The sequence below is a fragment of the Rhinatrema bivittatum genome, chromosome 16 (genome assembly GCF_901001135.1).
Source record: "Rhinatrema bivittatum chromosome 16, aRhiBiv1.1, whole genome shotgun sequence".
Classification (NCBI taxonomy): Eukaryota; Metazoa; Chordata; class Amphibia; order Gymnophiona; family Rhinatrematidae; genus Rhinatrema; species Rhinatrema bivittatum.
Window position 1 is genome coordinate 41,825,807 of NC_042630.1, and position 27,164 is coordinate 41,852,970.

At 46.1% G+C, this 27,164-nt stretch overlaps 1 protein-coding gene across 1 annotated transcript in view; it reads right to left on the reverse strand.

Annotated features, from left to right (window-relative positions):
* Window positions 1-2,292: 2,292 nt before the first annotated feature.
* The window catches only part of LOC115077509 (vomeronasal type-2 receptor 26-like), a 57,587-nt gene continuing 32,715 nt past the window's right edge, over window positions 2,293-27,164 (reverse strand). Inside the window, exon 5 of the mRNA XM_029579800.1 lies at window positions 2,293-3,188. Coding sequence (XP_029435660.1) covers window positions 2,293-3,188 — 896 coding nt within the window. The remainder of the gene's footprint in view (window positions 3,189-27,164) is intronic.

Consider the following 27,164-nt stretch of genomic DNA (forward strand, 5'->3'; position numbering starts at 1 on the left):
TAATTAATGACATTTTAAGGGAATACATAATTACAAACTTTAGATTGTCACAGAATTAACTTTCACACACTGTTGTAAACTTTCATAATAATTATACTTTATCTTAAGGTGAAAGTCTTAAAATAGATTCATTAGCAAGGTTTGTACTTATCTTTAAACTAAGTGGCTGAGTTACTCAATGTAGAACAATGGATGGAAACAATGGATAACAATTCCAGATGATAGCCCAGAGAAATGCCCAACATGCTGCGGGTTTCGATTCTTCATCAGGGGTAATGGATCTTATCTAAATCAAAATATATATATATAAGTACAAACATGTACAAATGATTAAACTTCTCATACTTTAAATAGCAACTTATATTTAAAGTGATTGTTTTCCTCTCTTTGAAAACATGACAAATGGCAAATTATCTTGTGTTTCCCATCAGTACTCGAGTGTCTAAGTGTCCGTGCATACTAACTCCCAACTTTTAAACAACTGGAAACAGGTCTGAACATGAAGGACTAAACAATGAGCCAATTGAGGCACTGAGACAGTTCGCATCTCGAGGGAGAGGGTCTCGAAATCAAAGAATACCAATCTATGGCCTCATTCATGCCATGAGGTGCAAAGGTATTCCAATTAAACATCCATTCTTGCTCCATAAAATTGAGCAAAGATGAACTGTCCCCTCCTCTTTTTGGCATTCTCACAGAATCTATGACTGTCCAAGTAAGTTGTTGAAAATAGTGCTGAAACTGCAAACAGTGCTTTTCAATTGGAGCCTCTTCTCTCCTTGTTTTTAAATGTTTTCTGTGCTCGCATATCCTAATTTGAAAGAGTGAGGGGTTCTACCAGCGTAAGGCAAAAGGCAGCTCACATGTTCAAATACATTACATTTGCTGAATTACAATCAGGCAGTCATTCTACTAAAGTGACATGGGTGGCTGGATGTTCCCAAGATGGCTCTTGCAAATATCAGAGTTGCTACAGTTATAATTACCTACTTGACGTACTGATGATGGAGAAGTGACTGTTGATAGAATTGTTCTTATTATCAAATTCTTAAGATTTTTATCCCTACAATAAGCTATTATAGGCACAAATTTTTTTTTCAAAGGGGCTACCCTCTTTCAGTAGTGAAAACAGCTTACCGCTGTGCCCTTTACTCAGATCGTTCATCATTACTACATTATTGTAGTAAAAATGTCAACTCTAAAGTAATATGCAAATTGCCTCATTCTTACAAGGCAGCATTAGTTTCCTCCAGCAACAAAAGACATTGCAATGTCCTATCTTTTCATTCTAACTTTATAGAACAGCCTGTAATAGCCTACAGTAGGTAAAAAGTTTATGAGCATCGATGGATACTTAATTTAAATACCATAGGTCCTCATGGCATGAATGAGGCCATAGATTGGTATTCATTGATTTAGGGGCCCTCCCCCTCGAGATGCAGAGTGTCTCAGCCTCAATTGGCTCTTTGTTCAGTCCTTCATGTTCCAATTTTTTAAAAGGCGGGAGTTAGCATGCACGGATGCTTAGATGCCTGATTTCTTATGGGAAAGAAAAGATGAATTGCTGTTTGTCATGTTTTCAATGAGATCAAAACAATCACTTTAAATATGTTGCTATTTAAACTATGATAAGTTTAATCATTTGTACATGAATGCACTTACATTTCTTTTTTTGATTTAGTTCAGACTCTTTGCCCCTGATGAATAATTGAAACGTGCAGTGTTGTTGTTTTATTGTTTTTTCTTTTTATATACCGACATTTGATCTCAATTGAGATATCACACCAGTTTACATTCAGGTACTGTAGGTATTTCTCTATCCCCAGAGGGCTTACAATCTAAGTTTTTGTACCTGAGGCAATGTAGGGTAAAGTGACTTGCCCAAGGTCACAAGGAGTGACAGCGGGCATTGCTACGGCCTATCATCTGGAATTGTTATCCATTGTTCCCATCAATTGTTTAACACGGAGTGCCTCAGCTGCTTAGTCTAAAGGTAAGTGCACACCTTGCTAATGAATATATTTTAAGACTTTCACTTTAAGAGAAAGTTTACAAAAATATCCTTTAAAAATAGTATTAGAGGCTGATGGTTATATATTAAAGGGATGCTTTCACTAGTGCTAAGAGTTTCAAATTTATATGGAACAGCGTTTTATCAAACACTGAAGTCTCCATATTATGAAGGTCTTTTTAATTTAAGGGTGCACTTTTGCTGCTTTTCTGCTGGTTTTTTTGTTTTATATTTTTATAACAGAATTCACATTTCCATAATTTGCAGAAGTATTAGTAATTTCAGATGCTTGTCAGGTATTTCCTATGATTCCTATCAGGCCTCACTATAATAATGTAGCACTTGGGTATAAAGATACAGCACAACAGTCCAGCACTGGAAGCCAGGATAGCAAATATCTCCACCACCACCATGTACTTGCCCCTGGTGCTCAGGTAGGTAGGGATGAAGGACACCCAAACACTGCAGAACACCAGCATGCTGAAGGTGATGTACTTGGCCTCATTGAAGCCTTCAGGTAGATTTCTTCCTAGAAAAGCTACTATGAAGCTGATACCAGCCAAAAGTCCCAGATAACCCAAGACACAGTAAAATGCAATTATTGACCCTTCATTGCATTCAATTAGTATTGTTCCAAATTCTGATTGCATATTAAAGTATGGGAATGGGGGAGCAGTGGCCAACCAGACAAGGCACACAACAACTTGAAGAAGGAAACAGGAAAGGACAATAGAGTTTGAGACCCTGGAACCCAACCATTTCTGGAGCTTGCTTCCTGGTCTGGTAGCTTGGAAGGCTATGACCACGATGATTGTTTTTGCCAATATGGAGGACAGACAAATGGAAAAGATAATCCCAAAGGCAGTCTGTCTGAGTATGCAGGTCACCTGATCAGGACGGCCAATGAATAACAAGGAGCAGAGGAAGCAGAACATCAGGGAGAAAAGCAGAATATAACTGAGGTCCCGATTGTTGGCTCTCACTATAGCAGTGTCCCGATAATTAATGAAGGTTGCCAGAATGGCAGTAGTGATAAGGAAGAAGAAAACACTGATGCAAGCCAAAGCTATCCCCAAAGGTTCATCATAGGTCAAATACTGAATTGCTTTTGGGATACAGGAAGTTCTCTTCCTATTGGGCCATTGATCCTCTGGGCATCTGGAACAGCTGTCCATATCTGTTAAGGAAAAATATATGTCCTTAAGTTTGAACACTCAATGCACTTCTCAAAAATGTAAGAATATTACAATGTTTGAATTGCAATACAGATTAAACAATGAAAAAAATGTGGAACCAATATCCAAAAAGATCTATCCACCTAATTCTGAATTTAGATGTCTAAATCCCCAAGATGACAATTTCTCCTCACAGAGTGGATTTATATAAATGTATAATTTGATTGTTATAATCTGTCCCTTTCGCTCTGACTGTGCTACCACATCACACAGGAACTCATATGCCACCACCCATTTAGACTACTGCAACTTAAAATCAACACACATTAAATATTCCATCTCCCATGAGGTAAAAGATCTCAGCATTACACTAGACAGTGAATTAAATTTTAAAAAATTTATAAACACGACTATTAAAGATTGTTATTATAAACACATATTAAAAAAACTAAGACCCCCTCCTCCGCTCATCTGATTTTAGAACCGTTCTCCAAGCCCAAATCTTTTCAAAAATTGACTACTGTAATGCCGTCCCTCAATTATTACAGAATGCTACTGCCAGAGTTCTGACCAACACCTGAATAAGTGATCACATAGCACCCATTTTGAAGGATTGCATTGGCTTCCAATATCACACAGAATTCTCTACAAAAGTCTAACATTAATTCACAAAACATTATACAATGACAATGTAGAATGGCTTAGTGCAGCCCTCTACTTTTATACCCTCCAAAGAATCACACGCTCAGCCAGCAATGGTACCCTGCCAATACCATCTCCAAAGTTAGCTCATCTCACTTCAGTAAGAGAGCGTGCCTTAAAAGTTAGCAGGCCCCCATCTATGGAACTCTTTACCTCAAGAATTAAGACAAGAGCCAAACCCCAGTAGCATAAAAAAAAATTAAAAACGTGGCTGTTCCAGCAAGCCTATTCTTAATTGCCTGCTTCATACTATCATTTGCTATTTATGGTTTCATTCTTTTCAGAAAGCAGAGTTCCTTTTTACACAGTCTATATTTTAATTTTATTTTAATTTTATTTATCTGATTTAACTTTCACTTTTATAATAAGTTTTATTGTATATTACCCTTTTGTAAAGAGTAACTTATCTTCCTCTTCTTTACTCTCTCATTCCTCTACCATTGTGACATGAGTACCCATAAGCCCATTAGAGTAATTTTCAAAATAGATTCTCCGCCATTGACTCCTGCTATATCCATGTACCCCAATCTGACCCAGTCACTCATCAGTATATCTCAGTTTAACCCAGTTATCCCCAGTATGGCCTAGTATCTCCCAGGGACACTCTCTCCCTCTCCATTATGTCCCATGGACACCCCCTCCCATTCCTTCAGTGTTGCGTCCGTCGGTTACAGACGGCTGCGATAGCTCTGCCTCATCTCTCTTTTGCTTTTTTCTCCTCCTTCGGAAGGAGGAGAAAAAATGCCGAACCCCTCGGCATTTCCGAGCTAGCATGGGCGTCCCCATCAGCAATGCTTCTTCCTGAGGCCTTCTAGGGTGCACACTGCCCATGTTCTTAAACACATCATGGCGGGAACCTCGGGGGTGGCCCCACCGCATGAGGTCAGTACCTCTGGATATGTAAACTTCTGCTCCGTTCCAATACAATGAGTTAGCAAGGACTTCGGTTTTGCTACTCTGACCGCTTCTAAGCTACTCACTTGAATTCCTTGTTACCCTCCTGGGTACCTCACTACCACTGAAGCTCTGGGTACCCGCTCCTCGGGGGCCCCTCGCTTCTACTCGCCCTTTGGGGTTATTCTGCCTAACGTTCAGGACACCTGCTCCTCGGGGGTCCTGTATGCTTTATTCCAGGCACCCTCAATGCTCCTAGGTACTTGCTCCTCAAGGGCTTATCCTGCTTTGGGTATTCTGCACTTTGGACCACAGGTCCTTCTCTTCACTCGACTACCAAAGGAAGTTATCATTGCTGCCATCCTGTGAGTACTACTACGCTCCAAAGCTCTTCTCGCTGCACCCATCAGGCTCACGGTCTATTCTGCACTTCAGAATATCACCAGACCTTCACTACATCTGGGTGAGATCATCTACATTCTACTGAAACTATTCTGAGCCTTACTGTGATATCATTGGACTACAGCTCTGTTCATTCCTTGGACAAGTATCATCTTCCTCACAGCTGTATAATACAGCTTCTTTTCCTCTGTGTCCACTTGCTATTAGGGATGTGCATTCGGATTGACCGCATATGGAAAACGCAACTCAAATTTTTTTTTTTACTTAAAAAAAAGATGGGGCGTATACGAGCAGATTTCCGACATAAATGAACATAGATATGTCGGATACGGCGAATCACCATGCGCGCGCTTTCTCGCCGCCATTACCTGCGACTCGAGCTCGGAGCCCCGGATTACCTGAAAATGGCGGCGCCCCTGCGGTAACCATGCCAACCTGTCTGACCCTGTCCTGTGAGTTTCAGTGACTCACAGGAAAGGGTGGGACAGGTCGGCATGGATACCGGAACGCAGCGAATCTGCGTTCACCTTTTCAGAGAAGCACTGAATGCAGCGAATCGCGCTGTCATTCCGTGCTTCTCTGAGGATTTCCTGACGAGCCAGCAGCACTATAAAAGCAGCAGCAGCACGAGGACTGACGGACATTTTCAGCGATTCAGTGGGGAGGTGGGATCGGGATCGTGCAGGGTGGGCTTAGGCAGGCTGAGGCAGAGAAGATAGCAGAACCCGATTTGATAGACAACACAGAACAGAACCAGATTTGATAGACAACACAGAACAGATTCTTTGTTAGGGAAAAAAAAAAAAGAACATTCTTATTGAGTGAGTCTGTACATTTTATCCTGGGCAGTGCCAGGCAGGGCTGGCAGTACTCTGCCTCATATTTGCTATTTTTAAACAGACTTAAAATCATTCTCCTTGAGTGGTTCAGTGCTGGCTGGGCAGCAGTTCCAGGGCTGGGAGTACTCTGCCTCATATCTACTTTAGTTCTATGTGCACTGCAGTGCACACAGACAGACACATTCCGTGCATTGCCAGGCAGACAGTGAGGCAGTGGGCATTGTAAACAGAGTGAACATTGCCCTTCAGCAAGTCTGTTACATTTGCTATTTTTAAACAGACTTAAAAGCATTCTCCTTGAGTGGTTCAGTGCTGGGTGGGCACTGGGCAGCAGTTCCAAGGCTGGGAATACCCTGCCTCATATATACTTTAGTTCTATGTGCACTGCAGTGCACACAGACAGACACATTCCGTGCATTGCCAGGCAGACAGTGAGGCAGTGGGCATTGTAAACAGAGTGAACATTGCCCTTCAGCGAGTCTGTTACATTTGCTATTTTTAAACAGACTTAAAAGCATTCTCCTTGAGTGGTTCAGTGCTGGGTGGGCACTGGGCAGCAGTTCCAGGGCTGGGAATACCCTGCCTCATATATACTTTAGTTCTATGTGCACTGCAGTGCACACAGACAGACACATTCCGTGCATTGCCAGGCAGGCAGTGAGGCAGTGGGCATTGTAAACAGAGTGAACATTGCCCTTCAGCGAGTCTGTTACATTTGCTATTTTTAAACAGACTTAACCGCATTGTCCTTGAGTGGTTCAGTGCTGGGTGGGCAGCAGTTCCAGGGCTGGGAGTACCCTGCCTCATATCTACTGAAAAGGAAGCTTGTTCTCTGTGCACTCACTGCACACACACAGACAGACACATTCCGTGCATTGCCAGGCAGGCAGTGAGGCAGTGGGCATTGTAAACAGAGTGAAGATTGGCCTTCAGCGAGTCTGTTCAATCTGCTATTTTTAAACAGACTTAACCGCATTGTCCTTGAGTGGTTCAGTGCTGGGTGGGCAGCAGTTCCAGGGCTGGGAGTACCCTGCCTCATATCTACTGAAAAGGAAGCTTGTTCTCTGTGCACTCACTGCACACACACAGACAGACACATTCCGTGCATTGCCAGGCAGGCAGTGAGGCAGTGGGCATTGTAAACAGAGTGAACATTGCCCTTCAGCGAGTCTGTTACATTTGCTATTTTTAAACAGACTTAACCGCATTGTCCTTGAGTGGTTCAGTGCTGGGTGGGCAGCAGTTCCAGGGCTGGGAGTACCCTGCCTCATATCTACTGAAAAGGAAGCTTGTTCTCTGTGCACTCACTGCACACACACAGACAGACACATTCCGTGCATTGCCAGGCAGGCAGTGAGGCAGTGGGCATTGTAAACAGAGTGAAGATTGGCCTTCAGCGAGTCTGTTCAATCTGCTATTTTTAAACAGACTTAACCGCATTGTCCTTGACTTGGTCCGTTCATTTTGTTATTTTAAACAGACTGAGCATTCTTCTTGAGTGGGTCTGTTAATTTAGTTATTTTAAACTGACCGAACATTATTATTGTGGGACAGTGCGCAGTGTTACCACTAGTACTCATTGACATTAAATCCATAATGTCAGGGAAAGGGAGATGCAAGCGACTTAGTGGGAATGGCAGCGGAGGCACCGCAAAAGACACCAGCGCAACACCACCAGTACAGGTAAAAAGGCAACTGTCGCAATCAAATGTCTTTGTAGGGGATGGCAGTTCCATGGCAAAAAAAAAGAAATCAGACCATGAAACTTTGCAATCGCCAGCACCTGTTTCTGGCACTGTAGTTTTGGAGGAGAGTGAAGAGGAGGCAGAGTCTAGCCAGACAAAAGTTACACACCCAAGAGCAGCCAGGGGACAGAAGTGTCCTGCAAAACTTTGCGGTGACAAGGTAGCGCTGGCACTGTTAGCTTCTGATTCAGAAGAAGAATCTTCTTGGATGGGATTCTCATCAGAAACGGAAGATGTTATACCTGAGCAATCTTCGGTAGAATTGTCAGTTAGTCCTGTTTTAGCCTCCACCTCCAGAAATCTGCGGCAGGGGAGACATTCCACTGATATCGAGGAGGAGGAAGAGCTGTCAGAAGGGAGACAGAGGGTGACTGTTGCCCCCGCTGGCATTGCTTCGCCGGGTGCAGTGGGTGCACCACCCACACCCAGTAGTACCTCAACTCCAGTGCCACCATCCACCCCCAGGGCGGGAAAGAGAGGAGGATCACAAAAGAAATCTGCGATCTGGGCACATTTTAAAGTGACAGAAGACCCGCGTTATGCTCGGTGTAATTACTGTGCCAGGGATATTAGCAGAGGCAAGCAACTGGGACATCTGTCAAATTTTGGCATGGAGTATCATGTTAAGAGGCAACACCCAACAAGATTACTGCCATCTGGGGATGGTAGCATTTTCCGTCAGGGGACCCCTTCCCCTTCCAACCAGGGTGCAGTGGTAGGAAAGCAGCAGAGTCAGCCCACGCCCTCATACCCTTCTAGCAGTCAGGCGGCAGGCCAGAAACCCACTGACATGTGGGAGAAGCGACAATGCACCATGGAGGAAATGGGGTGGAGTGCGGTAACGCTATCCCGGGGTAGGAGGCAGGCAGCCGCAAAAGTAGTAACCAGGAGCATTGGGGAAATGATTGCCCTTGATGACCAGCCCCTGCAGTTAGTTGAGAATGTGGGTTTCAAACGTTTCTTGAAGGTCGTACTTCCAAATTACAAAGTCCCCTTCAGAACCACATTTAGTAGAAAGGTCATCCCCAGCCTGTACAAGCACTGTGTCAGTCGCGTGCAAGCACTGCTAGGTAAGGCAGACGGAAGAGTGCATTTCACCTGCGATATCTGGACCGCCATGAATGCTGCACACTCTTACCTCTCTCTGACAGCACACTGGTGGGACATGGCAGAGGCAGGGGCAGCCAGCAGCTCTATTACTGAACAAGCATCAGGGTGGAGGTGGGCTTTACTGAACACCCACCTGACGGACCATGCCCATACCGCTGCCAATATTCTAGCATGCATCAGAAAGATGCTGGCGAGCTGGAAAGTAACCAGCGAGACAGTAAAACGCGGGCAGGCTTTTTTGTCACAGACAACGGTGCAAACATGGTTAAGGCAATAAGCGATGGGCGGTTTAAGAACATCCGATGTTTTGCACACACTCTGCATCTGGTAGTGAAGTCAGGTTTGGGCTTGGAGTCCAAGGACAAGGAGACTGAATACCTGCGTAGGTTAATACAGAAGTGCAGGAACATAGCAGCACACTTCCACAGAAGTGTCAGGGCGGGGCAGGTTCTCCGAGAAAATCAGACTGCTTTGGATATGCCCGAGAAGCGTCTCATTCAAGACGTTCCCACCCGGTGGAATTCCACCTTTATGATGCTGGAGAGGTTATTGGAGCTGCAGACACCCCTTCATGAACTTTCTGGTACAATAGACATAGGTGTACAGAATCCCCTAGGGCATCACGATTGGTTAGTCATGAGTCAGCTGGTAAAAATCCTGCAGCCCTTCAAGGACGTCACGGAGGAGCTGAGTTCCAGAAGTTCCACCTTGGCTGACATCATCCCTATAGTGAAATTCCTGGATGACCATTTGGAAGGCATTAAACGGCAAGAGGGAATGACTGCTGAGGTGCTGCAGTGTGTGGACGTTTTGCAGCAGCAGGTGAAAGACAGATTAAGGCCTTTAACAGAGGACAGCACATACATGCTCGCCTCTGTCTGTGATCCCCGTGTGAAAGGTAAAATCGCCCTACAGACCAATTGTCTGTCATTTGTGAAGGAGCTGTTGTTAGCACAGGTCCGTGAACAGGAGCACCATAGGCGGAGACAGATTAGGCTTGAAGCACAGGTGGAAACAGCAGGCACGTCACAGAGTTGTGCTGCTGCTATCCCTGGCAGGAGAAGGACTGTGTCAGTGACAGATACTATTACTAGTGCCTCCACCTCAACGTCAGAACGCCCAAGGCATGTTGGCCATAAAGATACATCAGTAGTGCAACAGGCGAGAGAGAAAGTAACTGGATTGAGTGACTCTCAGCCCTCCCAAGCACAGGAGGAGACAGCAGCAGAGCTGTCAGTGAAACGGTATCTCTCAGAGCCGATAGAGAATACGCAGACAGATCCGCTGGCATATTGGGCACACAAGTCCACTGTCTGGCCACACCTAGCCAAAGTGGCTGAAGGATATCTGTCATGTCCACCAACAAGTGTGCCCAGTGAACGTGTTTTTTCAATGACAGGGGATATCATGAGCCCTCACCGCTCAAGGCTTTCACCGGTCTTGATGGAAATGCTAGTGTTTTTGAAAGTAAACCTGCCAGTGCTTGGCTTTCCCGATTTTTCCTTGTGAATGGCAAGATGAATAAAAGCTATTGAAAGGAGCCTTGCAGCAGTTCCAATTGCCTCCTATGCTCAAGATAATGTAAGCAGTAAGCACTGCAGCACATGTTCTTGACATGAATCGCTGTGTCTGACCGGCATCTACTGTGCAGCCCTAGTGTTCCCACAAGTGTTTTAACTCCGTTGCTGTTCCTGCCTGTACCTCCAGGCCTTGTGTCCCTAGCTGGGCAGTTCCATTTTGTTATTTTAAACAGACTGAGCATTGTCCTTCAGAGTGGGTCTGTTGATATTGCTATTTTAAACAGACTGAGCATTGACCTTCAGAGTGGGTCCGTTAATTTTCTTATTTTAAACAGACTGAGCTTTCTTCTTCAAGGCCGAAGTGGAGAAGGGTTCCATGTGAACAGCAGTTCAACATGGGTCAGCCGGTCCTAACAGATAGGCGAGCGCCGTTCGGAAGGGACGGGCGATGGCCTCCGTCGTCCTCGGCCGATCGAAAGGGAGTCGGGTTCAGATCCACGAACCCGGAGTGGTGGAGAATCGGCGCTGGGCTCTTCCCTCTTCACTCGCCGTTACTGAGGGAATCCTGGTCAGTTTCTTTTCCTATGCGACTTGTGTCCCTAGCTGGGATTGACCTCTGTCCTCCAATGATGTGCCTGTTCCTCCAGGCCTTGTGTTCCCACAAGTGTTTTAACTCCGTTGCTGTTCCTGCCTGTACCTCCAGCCATTGTGTTTCTACTGGTGTTTTAACTCCATTGCTGTGCCTGCCTGTCCCTCCAGGCCTTGTGTCCCTAGCCGGGATTGACCTCTGTCCACCAATGATGTGCCTGTTCCTCCAGGCCTTGTGTCCCTAGCTGGGCAGTTCCATTTTGTTATTTTAAACAGACTGAGCATTGACCTTCAGAGTGGGTCCGTTAATTGTGTTCTTTTAAACAGACTGAGCATAGTCCTTGAGTGGGTCCGTTAATTTTGTTCTTTTAAACAGACTGAGCATTGACCTTCAGAGTGGGTCCGTTAATTTTCTTATTTTAAACAGACTGAGCATATTCCTTGAGTGGGTCCGTTAATTTTGTTCTTTTAAACAGACTGAGCATTCTTCTTCAAGGCCGAAGTGGAGAAGGGTTCCATGTGAACAGCAGTTCAACATGGGTCAGCCGGTCCTAACAGATAGGCGAGCGCCGTTCGGAAGGGACGGGCGATGGCCTCCGTCGTCCTCGGCCGATCGAAAGGGAGTCGGGTTCAGATCCCCGAACCCGGAGTGGCGGAGATTCGGCGCTGGGCTCTTCCCTCTTCACTCGCCGTTACTGAGGGAATCCTGGTTAGTTTCTTTTCCTACGCTGCTTGTGTCCCTAGCTGGGATTGACATCTGTCCTCAAATGATGTGCCTGTTCATCCAGACCTTGTGTTCCCACGCGTATTCTTATTTCTGAGAGATTTTCCGATTCCTTTGTCATCAGCTAAAGTGCATAAGATGCGTTGATGAATAGTTTTGAAGATGACACATATGGCTTTATAGATGATACGGAAGTGGACGGGTAGCCAATGTAACTCTTTCAGAATGGGAGATATGTGGTCTCTCTTTCTTGCGCCTGTTAGTAATCGGGCTGCTGAATTTTGAACCATCTGTAGTGGTTTGGAATAGGATGAGGGCAGACCTAGCAATAGGGAACTGCAGTAGTCTAATTTCGCAAAAATGACTGCTTGGATGATCGTTCTGAAGTCTTGAGCATGGAAAAGAGGTCTTATCCTCTTCCGAACCTGGAGTTTATAGAAGCAGTCTTTGGTTGTTTTGTTGATATGTGCCTTGAAGTTTAGCCGGTTGTCTATTATCACTCCTAAGTCTGTAACTTGTGTGGTAGGTAGGTTGGTGGGAAGAGTAGTGTTGGAGATATTGTTTTCAGGAGAGATGAGTAGGATTTCTGTCTTGGATGAGTTTAAGATGAGGTGTAGGTTGTTTACTACTTGTTTGATTTTCTGGTGGCATGTTTCCCAGTAGTCAAGAGTTTTAGAGTATGTGTCTTTGATATGGATGATGATTTCAATATCATCTGCGTAAAGGAAGTACTTTAGATTGAGGTCGGTAAGAAGTTGGCAGAGAGGAAGAAGATAGATATTAAATAGGGTCGGAGATAATCAAGAACCTTGAGGGACTCCTATGACAGAGTCAAATCTTGAGGATTCCTTGTTTTGGAGTTTAACTTTGTAACCTCTGTTATCGAGAAACGTTTTGAACCAGGATCGGACGGTGCCGCTGATTCCTATGGACGAAAGCTGGTTTAGGAGGATGGCGTGGTTGACCGTGTCGAACGCTGCGGAAAGGTCTAACAAGATCAATAGGAAAGAGTTTCCTTTGTCGAGGCCCATTAAGATATAATATTATATCTTACAGTTGTGGTTTGGATCATATTCTTTAGGTCAAGACGGTTGTCTATAATTACTCCCAGGTCTCTCACATGGTTGTGGGTGAGAAGGTGTTTGTGATGGATCTGAGATGGGAGGTTTTCTTGCTTGTAGGAAATGAAGAGGAGTTTAGTTTTAGAGGCATTGAGGACCAGGTTTAGACTGTTGAGGAGATTAGTGGTGGCTTCGGCTTGTAAGCTGTTGTTCCAAAGTGCGATGGCTTTCTTAATAGATTCTGTTATGGGAATAAGAATCTGAACATCGTCTGCATAGATGTAGTGAATGAGGTTAAGACTACTTAACAGTTGGCAAAGGGGAAGGAGGAAACGGCGGGGGGTAACGGCAAAGCTGCTGCCAGGGGGGGCTATAACACGCGCCGCCGGAGCGGCGGGCCACCTGCCCCCCCTGGGCCTTCCCAGCCGACACGGAGCCGGTTGCGGCGCTCCGCCGCGGAGGAAATGCGCCCTGCGGCCGTCCGGGAGGCGTTCCCCGCCCCCCCCCGCGAAAGGGGTGGGGGATGCGCCGAAAGCCCCCCCGGTCCCACCGAACCCGCCGCCGGGTTGAATCCTCCAGGCGGACTGCACGCACCCCACCCGTTTACCTCTTAACGGTTTCCCGCCCTTTTGAACTCGCTCTTGAAAGTTGTTTTCAACTTTCCCTTACGTACTTATTGATTTTATATATTTACTTTATTTTTTTATTCCTGGACGGGGCCGGGGCCGCGGACTGCACGCACCTCACCCGTTTAACTCTTAACGGTTTCCCGCCCTTTTGAACTCGCTCTTGAAAGTTGTTTTCAACTTTCCCTTACGTACTTATTGATTTTACTGCTTTACTTTATTTTTTTTATTCCTGGACGGGGCCGGGGCCGTCTGGGAGGCGTTCCCCGCCCCCCCGCGAAGGGGTGGGGGATGCGCCGAAACCACCCCCGGTCCCACCGAACCCGCCGCCGGGTTCAATCCTCCAGGCGGACTGCACGCACCTCACCCGTTTAACTCTTAACGGTTTCCCGCCCTTTTGAACTCGCTCTTGAAAGTTGTTTTCAACTTTCCCTTACGTACTTATTGATTTTATATATTTACTTTATTTTTTTATTCCTGGACGGGGCCGGGGCCGTCCGGGAGGCGTTCCCCGCCCCCCCCGCGAAAGGGGTGGGGGATGCGCCTAAACCACCCCCGGTCCCACCGAACCCGCCGGGTTCAATCCTCCAGGTGGACTGCACGCACCTCACCCGTTTAACTCTTAACGGTTTCCCGCCCTTTTGAACTCGCTCTTGAAAGTTGTTTTCAACTTTCCCTTACGTACTTATTGATTTTATTGATTTACTTTATTTATTTATACCGGCATTGCATCCGCTGTAGGCTTCCCTGGTCGGTCTTGTGCATTTGAATAAACGGAGAGGAATTTGTAGGTCGATAATGGTGTGTTGGTGAATGATTTTTTATATCAAGGTGATGGATTTGTAAATGACTCTGAACTGAATTGGTAACCAGTGGAGGTCTTTTAGGACTGGGGAAATGTGGCCTCCTTTCCTAGTGTTTGTTAGTAGACGGGCTGCTGCGTTTTCAACCATTTGGAGTGGTTTCGTGTATGAGGAAGGGAGTCCAAGTAATGTAGAGTTGCAGTAGTAGAAAATGAGGGCTTGGAGGATGGTTCTGAAGTGTTTGGCGTGGAAGAGTGGTCTTATCCTTTTTTAAACTTGCAGTTTATAGAAGCAGTCTTTGGTGGTTTTATTGGGGGGCCACTACCGGCCTAACACCGTCCGCCGGCTGATCCTCCATCAGAAGGACTTGGGCCCCCGAGCGGCGCTGGGGAGCCGGTCTTCCGTATGCCACATTTCCCGCGCCCGCCGGACAGGCGGGGATTTGGCGCTGGGCTCTTCCCTCTTCACTCGCCGTTACTGAGGGAATCCTGGTTAGTTTCTTTTCCTCCACAGCTTGTGTCCCTAGGTGGACCCTGCGGGTCGGTACGGCAAGAGCGGTATTCAAACAGCAAGCAATGGGGTATGAAAATACAGACCCCTGTGTACTTACTTGGTATAGGTTTTGCTAGGAGTAAGAATTTGTTGAGGATAATGTCAGTTTCTTAATAAGATCTCATGCTTTGACTGTTGAGGAGATTAGTGATGGCTTGTAAGCTGTTGTTCCAAAGTGCGATGGCTTTGTTAATAGATTCTGTTATGGGAATAAGAATCTGAACATCGTCTGCATAGATGTAGTGAATGAGGTTGACTACTAAACAGTTGGCAAAGGGGAAGGAGGAGGAAACGGCGGGGGGGAAACGGCGAAGCTGCTGCCGGGGGGGGGGGTGGGGGGGGCAATAACACGCGCCGGAAATGGTATTTAACCTTAGATGGAGTTTACCACCCACTTTGGCCTGCATTCCCAAACAAACAGACTACGAGAAAACCCGGTCCCGGAGCGCCGGGGGCCGCTACCGGCCCTAACACCGTCCGCGGGCTGAGGCTTGATGAGAAGGACTTGGGGCCCCGAGCGGCGCCAGAGAGGCGATCTTCCGTACGCCACATTTCCCGCGCCCGCCGGACGAGCAAGGATTCGGCGCTGGGCTCTTCCCTCTTCACTCGCCGTTACGGAGGGAATCCTGGTTAGTTTCTTTTCCTCCGCGGCTTGTGTCCATAGGTGGGATTGACCTCTGTCCTAGAATGATGTGCCTCTTCATCCAGGCCTAGTGTTCCTACTGGTGTTTTAAGTCCATTGCTGTGCCTGCCTGTTCATCCAGACCTTGTGTTCCCACACGTATTATTATTTCTGAGAGATCTTCCAATTCCTTTGTCATTTTCTGAAGTGCATAAGTAGGGTAGCTAAATGAGGAGAATATTGGAGGGGCGAAGTTCCATATTGAAAGCTGAGTAGCTTTACTTATCTAGTGAAAGTTTGAAGGATCAGGGAAGGCTTGTAAGAATAGCCAAGTTTGTTAATAGATTCTGTTATGGGAATAAGAATCTGAACATCGTCTGCATAGATGTAGTGAATGAGGTTAAGACAAGTTAACAGTTGCCAAAGGGGAAGGAGGAAACGCCGGGAGGGGGGGCTATAACACGCGCCGCTGGAGCAGCGGGCCACCTGCCCCCCCTGGGCCTTCCCAGCCGAACCGTAGCCGGTCGCGGCACACCGCCGCAGAGGAAATGCGCCCCGCGGGGGCCGGGGCCGTCCGGGAGGCGTTCCCCGCCCCTCCCCCACCCCCCGCGAAAGGGGTGGGGGTGGGGGATCCGCCGAAACCCCGGTCCGACCGAACCCGCCGGGTTGAATCCTGCGGGCGTGCTGCACGGACCCCACCCATTTACCTCTTTACAATTTCACGCCCTCTTGAACTCCCTCTTCAAAGTTGTTTTCAACTTTCCCTTGCGGTACTTACTTATTTATTTTATTTATTTAAGGTTTTTTTATACCGGCATTCATGAAATCGTTCACATGATGTCGCTTTACAGAAAACAGGGGTGCAAAGAAAACAACCTATAACATAAATACACGTGGTGAAGAGATGCAGTTACAATTAACTGGGGCTATGAACTGGGAGTGTAAGAAATAAAGAGGGATAGAGGAGGTTAATTATATACATGTGTAGAATATAAAAATATACAAGAGTACATTACAAATATGGCGTCCAATATATACAGCTTCTGAGCTGAGAATTTATTGATGGTGTGTGTTAGGTGCAGTTCGGGAAGGCTTGCCTGAAAAGCCATGTCTTGAGTCTTTTCCGAAAGGTTAGGAGGCAAGGTTCATTTCTGAGATCTGGGGGGATGGAGTTCCATAACGGTGGACCTGCTGTGGAAAGGGCTCAATCTCTAAAGGTGCTGTGATAAGTGGTTTTGGAGGGTGGAACAAGGAGGCATCCTCTGTAGGCTTCCCTGGTCGGTCTTGTGCATTTGTATAAACGGAGAGGAATTTGTAGGTCGATTATGGTGTGTTGGTGAAAGATTTTGTATATCAAGGTGATGGATTTGTAAATGACTCTGAACTGAATTGGTAACCAGTGGAGGTCTTTTAGGACTGGGGAAATGTGGTCTCTTTTCCTAGTGTTTGTTAGTAGGCGGGCTGCTGCGTTTTGAACCATTTGGAGTGGTTTTGTGTATGAGGAAGGGAGTCCAAGAAATGTAGAGTTGCAGTAGTCTAATTTGGAGAAAATGAGGGCTTGGAGGATCCTGGTTAGTGTCTTTTCCTCCGCGGCTTGTGTCCCTAGCTGTGATTGAACTCTGTCCTCGAATGATGTGCCTCTTCATCCAGGCCTTGTGTCCCTAGCTGGGATCGACCTCTGTGCTCGACTGCTGCGCCTCTTCATCCCGGCCTTGTGTTCCCACAGGTGTTTTAACTCAGTTACTGTACCCATTCTTCCGGGCCTTGTGTTCCCACAGGTGTTTTAACTCAGTGGCGGTGCCTGTTCATCCAGGCCTTGTGTTCCCACAGGTGTTTTAACTCAGTGGCTGTGCCTGTTCATCCAGGCCTTGTGTTCCCACAAGTGTTTTAACCTGGTTGCTGTGCCTGTTCATGCAGGCCTTGTGTCCCTAGCTGGAATTGACCTCTGTCCTCGAATGATGTACCTGTTCATCCAGGCCTTGTGTTCCCACACGTATTCTTATTTGTGAGAGATCCTAGGCTCCAATTCGTTTGTCATCAGCTGAAGTGCGTAAGTACAGTCTGAATTCACTAGACGCCAATGGAATTCACTAGACGCCAACGATATTCACTGGACGCCAATGTAAACACCGGGTACACACAACTCTAGGGGTGGACCCGTTCCAGGGAGTCCTTCCCTGAACAAGCATGAGGGTGGAGGTGGGCTTTACTGCACACCCACCTGACGGACCATGCCCATACCGCTGCCAATATTCTAGCATGCATCAGAAAGATGCTGGCGAGCTACCAGTGTTTTAACCTAGTTCCTGTGCCTGTTCATGCAGGCCTTGTGTCCCTAGCTGGGATTGACCTCTGTCCTCGAATGAAGTGCCTGTTCATCCAGGCCTTGTGTTCCTACTGCTGTTTTAACTCCATTGCTGTGCCTGCCTGTTCATCCAGACCTTGTATTCCCACACGTATTCTTATTTCTGAGAGATCCTCCAATTCCTTTGTCATCTGCTGAAGTGCGTAAGTACCGTCTGAATTCACTAGACGCCAACGGAATTCACTAGACGCCAACGATATTCACTGGACGCCAATGTAAACACCGGGTACACACAACTCTAGGGGTGGACCCTTTCCAGGGAGTACTTCCCTGCACAAAGGAAAGGGAACTCTCTCCTGGGCCAATTGATAAGAAAACCACAATTCTGCAGCCAAAAATAGGCTGGAAATCCTTCCCCCATTGACTTTAATGGGCGACATATGTACATATACCCAACTCATTAGATTTTTTTTATGTCCATATTGGCCGCAAGTGGGACCCACTTTCGGACATAAGAAATATGAACATAAAATTTTGCTCTGCACATCCCTACTTGCTATTGAGTCTAGCCTATCGTGGTTCCCCACGGGACCCCTCCCTGTGGGATGAGTCATCGCCACTTCGACCAAGGGTCCACATCATGCAACAAACCCAATAGATTGCTAACTCCATGGACTCGGCTCAGCTTGCAGACTTGCAGTCCATTCCTGGCCTAGCCCAGCAGATCACCGAGCAACAAAAGTCTCTGGAGAGTCTGGCTGCCGCTTTCAATCAGTTACATGCACAACTGAACACTTTGGCAACTCCAGTGAAGGAATTACTGTCTCCGGTGGTGACTGTCAAAACTATCGTACCATTATCTACGCCTACCTGCTTCATGGGAGAAGCACGGATATGTAGAGGGTTTGTCAACCAATAAAGAATGCATTTTTCACTGCAGCCTACCCTCTTTCCCACAGAAGAATCCAAGACCACCTATATCCTATCTCTACTTGAAGGGAGAGCCTTGGCTTGGACTTCATCGTTACGGGAACCTGAAGATCCTATCCTGAGTGACCTATCAGGATTTCTGAAACTTTTCAAGTTTGTCTTCGATGACCCGGCTCGCCACACCATCGCTGGATCCACTCTGCTTCATCTCCAGCAAGGTAATAAGCTGCTAACAGACTATGTGATTGAATTCAAGACTTTAGCATCCAAACTACACTGGGACCTTGGATGTTTGGATGATATCTTTATGGAAGGTCTCGACTCTCGTTTAAAGGACAAACTGGTGGCTCGCGATCTGCCTGACACCTTTGAGTCTCTCATGGAACTGGCTGGGAGAATTGACCACCATCTTCGAGACCAGACTCAAGAGGTTAAGAGTCCTCAAAAGCCCGTCCCAGGAGCTAACCATTCTAAACCTGTGCCAATTGCCTCGGGACTACCATCTGCTCCCATAGAAGAAGACGAGCCTATGCAATTAGGACGAAGTCATTTAACTTCTAAAGAGAGAAGATTCCGCAAACGCATGGGGATATGCATGTACTGTGCATGCTGTCCAAACTTGTCCCATCTGTCCAGGAAACTTTCAGGACTAGGATTCACAGGAGGACTCCTCCTAGCCCTCACTGGTCCAACTCCTCCATTGTCTCTACCAGTCTCACTTATCTGCGAAAGCCTTGAGTTTCAGACTCTAGCACTCATAGTCTCTGGGGCCAGAGGAAATTTCATCTTAAAATGCTTTGTGATTCCTACCACACCAATAGCTAAGCCATTGCTATGATCTTCATTCCATGGAGAGCCACTTTCTGGAGAGGTTTCACTGATTACTCAGGCCATTGGTCTACACACCGGAGCTTTGCACTCTCAAACCATCTCCTTCCTAGTATTGGAAAAGGCCATACATCTGGTGGTGCTCGGACTACCCTCGCTACAGGATCATGTGCCACAGTTTAACTGGGCAACGCTGGAATTATCCCAGTGGGGACCTGGCCGTCAGGGCCGGTGTCTTGCGGAAGTTTCTCTATTGATATGCATGCCCACTACACCATCATTACCAGGCCTACCTCCACAATACACCTCCTTCCAAGGTATTCTCTAAACAAGCAGCAAATGTACTTCCATCCCACAGGGTTTTTGACTGTGCTATAAACCTGAAACCCAATTCAGAGCCTCCAAAAGGAAGAGTCTACTTTCTTTCCACAGCAGAGAATAAGGCCATGTCTGCCTATATACAAGAGAACCTTCAAAAAGGATGTATCAGACCCTCCAAATCCCCGGCAGGTGCAGGATTCTTTCCTGTGGGAAAAAAAGATGGCACTTTACGTCCCTACATCGACTTTAGGAGTCCGAATGAGAATACTGTCAAGGACCTGTATTCTTTCCCTTAATTTCTGAGCTATTCGACAGGCTCCAGGGAGCCAATATATTTTCTAAACTGGATCTCAAAGGGGCTTACAACTTGGTGTGCATTTGTGAGGGCGACAAATGGAAAACAGCCTTTAACATCTGTGATGGACATTTCGAATACTTCGTCATGCCCTTTGGACTAAGTAACACACCGTCCGTTTTCCAAAAAATGATGAATGACATCTTATGGGACTTACTATATCAATGTATAGTAGTGTACCTTGATGACATTCTGATCTTATCCCAAGATCTACAAACACATCAAAAGGACGTCAAGAAGGTTTTAAGACGCCTGCAGGAGTACCACTTATACGCGAAATTAAGGAAGAGTGAATTCCACAAAGAGTCTGTACCCTTCCTGGGATTCATTGTTTCAAAGAACGGATTCCAGATGGACCCCAAGAAATTAGAAAGCATCCAAGATTGGCCCCAACCTACAGGCCTGAGGGCACTGCGTCACTTCTTGAGCTTCACGGACTACTACCGTTCCTTTATCAAGAACTATTCATCATTGATGGTCACTCTCACTGCAATGACCAGAAAGGGGGCCAATCCTTCTAAATGGTCTCCTGAAGCAATTTCAGCCTTCCTGACCCTCAAAGAGAATTTTCAAAAGAAGCCATGCCTTTGCCACCCAGATCCGCATCGCCCATTCATCGTCAAGATCGATGCATCAGACGTCGATGTGGGAGTGGTTTTGAGCCAGTACAGAGAATCCAATGTGCTCCATCCCTGCTCCTTCTTCTCAAGGCGGTTCTCGCCTGCTGAAAGAAATTACGGAATCGGAGACAAAGAGTTACTCACAATTAAGCTGGCCTTTGAGGAGTGGCATCTTGGCTGGAAGGTACACAACATCAGATAGTAGTGTACATCGATCACAAGAAAATGGAGTACATCAGACATGCACAATGGCTCAATCACCGTCAAGCAAGATGGCACTGTTCTTTAACAGTTTTGATTTCCTTTTGAAATACCGTCCTGGAGAAAAGAACACCTGGGCTGATGCCCTGTCACTATCCTTCTCTCCTGAGGATGTGACTGATGAACCCCGTCACATTATTGATCCAGAGAAGGTGGTTCTTGCAGCCACTCATGTGGTACCCACTGGGAAGATGGTTGTGGCTAGAAGTCAAAGGAAGAAACTGAAGTAGGCACATGATTCCTGCTTGGCCGGCCATCCTGGACTGAGTCGTACATTGGCCATGTTGTAATGGTATTACTGTTGGCCAACCATGAAGAAGGATGTACAAGCTTATGTGGGTTCCTGCGCTGTTTATGCCAAGCAAAAGCCAACAGTCGGATGTCCTTGGGGTCTGTTACAACCCCTGCCAGCGCCAGATGAACCCTGGACACATATAGCAACCAATTTCATGGTTGATTTACCTCTCTGCAATGGGAACAATACCATCTGAGTCACCGTCGATCGCTTCTCCAGTATGGCACATTTAGTAGCCTTACCAGGATTACCCTCTTCTGTGGAGTTAGTGAGACTCTTCATCAAACACATCTTCTATATTCATGGAATGCCTAAGCATATACTTTCTGACAGAGGAGTACAATTCGCTGCTATGTTCTGGAGAGGCCTATGTCAAAAGTTTGTTTATTTATCTATTTATTTATTTATTTATTTATTTGCAGTTTTTATATACCGACTTTTGTTTAGTAACTTCACATCGGTTTACATAGAACATAAACTTGCAACTGAGCTACAAAACTAGAAGTAGGCAATGGAGCTTTACAGATAAAAATTAACTTAGGGGAGATAAATTAACTATAGTGAGGCTGGAAGGGGGTAAATAGGATATGAAATTAACTGTGCATATACATAGGATAAATAGGATCAAATATTTACAATTATATACAAAGATACAAGTTAGATTGAGATATTAATGAGCTTATAAGAATAATGCAATATAGTGGAAAGATATGTAATAATTGTCAGGTATTTGAGAGAACAAGTGGAAAATAAACATTCAAAAAAAATGTGAGGCAGGGAGGGGAATAAAATGTTATAAGGGAATTGTTGTGGTAAGAAGGGAGTAATTGTGTAGAAGTGAGAGTGCGTGAGTGACAGGTGTGCAAATGAAGTATATGCTTGCAGGAATAGCCATGTTTTGAGTTTTTGTTTGAATTTTACTGGGCAGATTTCCTGACATAGTTCTGGTGTCTTGCTGTTGCTCCGGCTGCGGGAATGGCACGTTTCTTAGTTGCCTCAAGAGTGAAAGTTTTATGAGAGGGGGTATGTAGGGTGGCAGCATGTTGTGTTCTGGCGGGTCTGGAGGGTTCGTGGAAGTATAAGTCATTATTGAGCCATGCCATATTGTCAGTATGAAGGGTTTTGTGAATTAAGGATAAAGTTTTAAACATGATTCTCTGTGCAATGGGGAAGCCAATGTAGGTCTCTGAGTATGGGAGTAATGTGTTCCGATCTTCTTGTGCTGGTGAGTATGCGTGCTGCTGAATTTTGAAGCATTTGCAGCGGCAGTATGGTAGCTTTAGGTAGGCCCAGGAGGAGGGCATTACAGTAATCTATTTTTGAAAATATGAGTGATTGAAGTATGGTGCGGAAATCATGTTGATATAGTAAGGGTCTGAGTTGTTTTAGGGTGTGTAGTTTGAAATAGCCATCTTTAATAGTATTGTTGATATGCTGCTTAAAGTTAAGGTGGTTGACTAAAGTGACATCAAGGTTTCTAACATTATTTGTAATGGTACGAGGTATGAGTAGTGGTTGAATGGTAGTGAGCATGGTTTTGCAGTTTTGGGGGGTAATGATCATGAGCTCTGTTTTGTCAGGGTTAATGGCTAGTTTGATATTAGTAAGGAGTTTACTAATAGCAGTAAGGGCATTGTCCCATGTTTTGAGTGCGTCATTGATGGAATCTTTGAAGGGGATGATGATTTGTACATCATCAGCATATATGAAGTACAGGAGGCCGAGTTCAGTTAGAAGGTGGAAGAGTGGGATAATGTAAATGTTAAAGAGGGTAGAGGAGAGGGCAGATCCTTGCGGGACTCCATGATTTATGTCATATGGCAGAGATTCGTGGTTTTCAAAGTTAACTTTATATTGTCGCCTATGTAGGGAGGCTTTAAACCATTGGAGGGGGGTATCAGTAATGCCAGTTTCCTGGAGCCATGTGATGAGAATGTTGTGGTTAATAGTGTCAAAGGCTGCAGAGATGTCAAGCATGGCTAGAAGGTGGGACTGCCCTTTGTCAAATCCAGTTAATATGGTGTTGGTGAGAGAGATAAGTAGTGTTTCAGTGCTCATAAATTTATGAAATCCGAATTGTGAGAGTGAAAGAAGTTTATATTTTTCAAGGTGATCCGTGAGTTGTGTATTAATTCTTTTCAAGAATTTTAGCTAGGAAGGGAAGGTTGGAAATGGGTCGGTAGTTGGTTAGTTCGGAGGCATCAGCTTTAGGTCTTTTTAGTATAGGTTTAATGATAGCTTGTTTAAGTGTAGTAGGGATTTCTCCAGAGGTTAATGAGCAGTTGATGATTTTCGCAATTCGAGGAGCTATAATTTCTAGGATAGAAAGCAGGTGCTTGGTGGGAATGGTGTCACTAGGGTGTGTGGCAGGTTTCAATTTTTTAGTGGTATTTTGAATCTCAAAAGAGGAGGTAGGTTCAAAGGAATTGAAGGTTGCTAGTGGGCCTAGAGGGTTGGTTCCGGTGGGGGGATTGTTGCTAGGAAATCAAGCCATGATTTTAGCTATCTTCTCATGGAAGAATGTGGCCAATTTCTCACTATTGATATGGACATCTTATGTTGGTTTTAGTCATTTGTGCTACGTATGTGAAGAGAGCATTTGCATTAAATTGTAGGTCGTGTATTTTTTTTGCATGATAGTTTTTTTTTGCATTGAGGGTTTGGTCACGATAAATGCGTAGGGTGGCTCTATAAGAATTTTGTTTTATGGGGGAGGGGTTGTTCCGCCAGTCCTTCTCTAATTTTCTGATGATACGTTTTAAAAGTTTGACATCTTCTTGGACTTGACCTACACTTACCACCCTCAGTCTAATGGACAGACTGAAAGAATGAACAGAACATTTAAACAGTGTCTACGGTCCTACGTTAACTCAAGACAGAGTGACTGGTCGTAACTAATACCTTGGGCAGAATTCGCTATCAACTTGCATCCTGCTACATCTATGGGATCATTTCAACTCATCTATGGATGACAACCACTTCCTCCTCTGCCAATTCCTTTATCGGTGGCTTCTCCTGCAGCAGAGTTATCTCAGCTTTGGAAGCAAACAAAGGATCTGCTCCTTAAAGCATGACAGAAAGCATAAAGGATCTATGATGCTCACCATCGAGAAGCATCTCAGTTTCAGCCTGGAGACAAGGTCTGGCTGACTACCAAGTTCCTCCATCTTAAACTGCCATCAGCACGTTTTGCACCTCACTATGTAGTGTTGCGTCCATCTCCTTCTCCTTCGGAAGGATGGCTGCCTCTGCTGCTGTTTGCCAAACCCCTCGGCATCTCCGAGCCAGCATGTGTGTCCCTGTCAACCATGCTTCTTCCTGAGATCTCCTAGGGAATACGCTGCCCACGTTCTTAAACACATCATGGCAGGAACCTTGTGGGCGGCCCCACCACATGACATCAGTACCTCCGAATATTTAAACCTCCGCTCTGCTCCAATACAACGAGTTAGCAAGGACTTCGGTTTTGCTACTGTGACCGCTTCTAAGCTGCTTGCTTGGATTCCTTGTTACCCTCCTGGGTATCTCTCTACCACTGAAGCTCTGGGTACCCGCTCCACGGGGGCCCCTCGCTTCTACTCGCCCTTTGGGGTTATTCTGCCTAACCTTCAGGACACCTGCTCCTCAGGGTTCCTGTCTGCTTTATTCCAGGACCCTCGATGCTCCTAGGTACTCGCTCCTCGAGGGCCTATCCTGCTTTGGATATTCTGCACCTTAGACCATGGATCCTTCTCTTCACTCGACTACCAAAGGAAGTTATCATTGCTGCTACCCTGTGAGTACTACTACGCTCCAAGGCTCTTCTCGCTGCACCCTTCAGGTTCACGGCCTATTCTGCTCTGCAGAATATCACCAGACCTTCACTATATCTGGGTGAGATCATCTACATTCTAATGAGACTATTGTGGAGCCTTACTGTGATATCGGATTACAGTGCTGTCCGTTCCTCAGACAAGTATCATCTTCCTCACAGCAGTATAATAAAGCTTCCTTTCCTCTGTGTCTGCTTGCTATTGAGTCTAGCCTATCATTGTGGTTCCCCATGGGGCCCCTCCCCATGGGAGGAGTCATCACCACTTCGACCAAGGGTCGACATCATGCCACGAACCCAACAGGTTTCTAATTTCATGGACTCAACTCAGCTTGCAGACTTGCAGGATGTTCCTGGCCTAGCCCAGCGGATCACTGAGCAACAAAAGTCTCTGGAGAGTCTGGCTGCCACTTTCAGTCAGTTACATGGACAACTGAACACTTTGGCAACTCCAGTGAAGGAATTACTGTCTCCAGTGGTGACTGTCAAAACTCTCCTTACCGTTATCTCACCTACTCGCTTCATGGGAGAAGCACAGATATGTAGAGGGTTTGTCAACCAATGCAGTATGCATTTTTCACTGCAGCCTACCCTCTTTCCCACAGAAGCATCCAAGACCACATATATCCTATCTCTACTTGAAGGGAGAGCCTTGGCTTGGGCTTCACTGTTATAGGAACATGAAGATCCTATCCTGAATGACCTATCAGGATTTCTGAAACCTTTCAAATCTGTCTTCGACGCCTCGGCTCACCACACCATCACTGGATTTGCTCTGCTTCATCTCCAGCAAGGTAATAAGCCGCTAACAGACTATGTGAATGAATTCAAGACTTTAGCATCCGAACTACACTGGGACCTTGGATGTTTGCATGCTATCTTTATGGAAGGTCTCGACTCTCGTTTAAAGGATGAACTGGTGGCTCACAATCTGCCTGACACCCTTGAGTCTCTCATGGAACTGGCTGGGAGAATTGACTGCCATCTTTGAGACCGGACTCAAGAAGCTAAGAGTCCTCGAAAGCCTGTCCCGGGAGCTAACCATTCTAAACCTGTGCCAATTGCCTCGAGTCTATCATCTGCTCCCATAGAAGAAGACGAGCCTAAGCAATTAGGATGAAGTCATTTAACTTCTAATGAGAGAAGATTCCGCAAACGCATGGGGTTATGCAAGTGCTGTGCATGCCGTCTAAACTTGTCCCATCTGTCCAGGAAACCTTTAGGCCTAGGATCTGCAGGAAGACTCCTCCTAGACCTCATCACTCCAACTCCTCCATTGTCTCTACCAGTCTCACTTATCTGCGGAAAGCCTTGAGTTTCACACTCTAGCCCTCATAGATTCTGGGGCCGGAGGAAATTTCAAATCTTAAAAAGCTTAGTGGAACATCTACAGATTCCTACCACACCAATAGCTAAGCCATTGCTATTATCTTCAATCCATGTAGAGCCACTTCCTGGAGAGGCCACGCCTTAAAGGGCCAGTGATAGAGTGGTTCTCCTTTGATGTCATCGTGGGAGTCTCCTCTTCTTTCCTATAAAGATGGCCTGTCTTTACTTCTTCTTTGCCTTTGCAAGGAGCTAGTCCTCCCTAGTACTCCTCAAACCCCAGCTTCTCCTAGGCATTCTGTTCTCCATGGGATCCCGTGTCTTTGTCCTCGTCTCTGCTGACATTTATTCTGTTCCTGATGTGTCTTGATTTACAGTAATCCACTGTCTCCAGATGTCTCTGAGGCTCTGTTGTCCCATCCCTGCGTGGTCCGCGATCAGCCCGACATTGTTGTGTATGGCCCGCAGTGGTCCAAGTGGTCCGTGACCACCCTGGCTGGAGAGTGTAGGGCACTTGGTGGGATAGTTCCATCCGTCGTCGCCGAGGATTCTTCACGCCCTTCCTTAGACCATGACCATGTTCCTAATGTTCCGATGTCCTCAGTGTCCTGACTTCCACCGTGTCTGCTGTCCAGATGTTTGCCGGTCCAGTTGTCCGCCTGTCCAGATGCCTCTTCTCATCAGCAGCACAAGCTTCCGGGACCTTCATTTTATATTCAAGCCTCAGGTTCCAGCTCC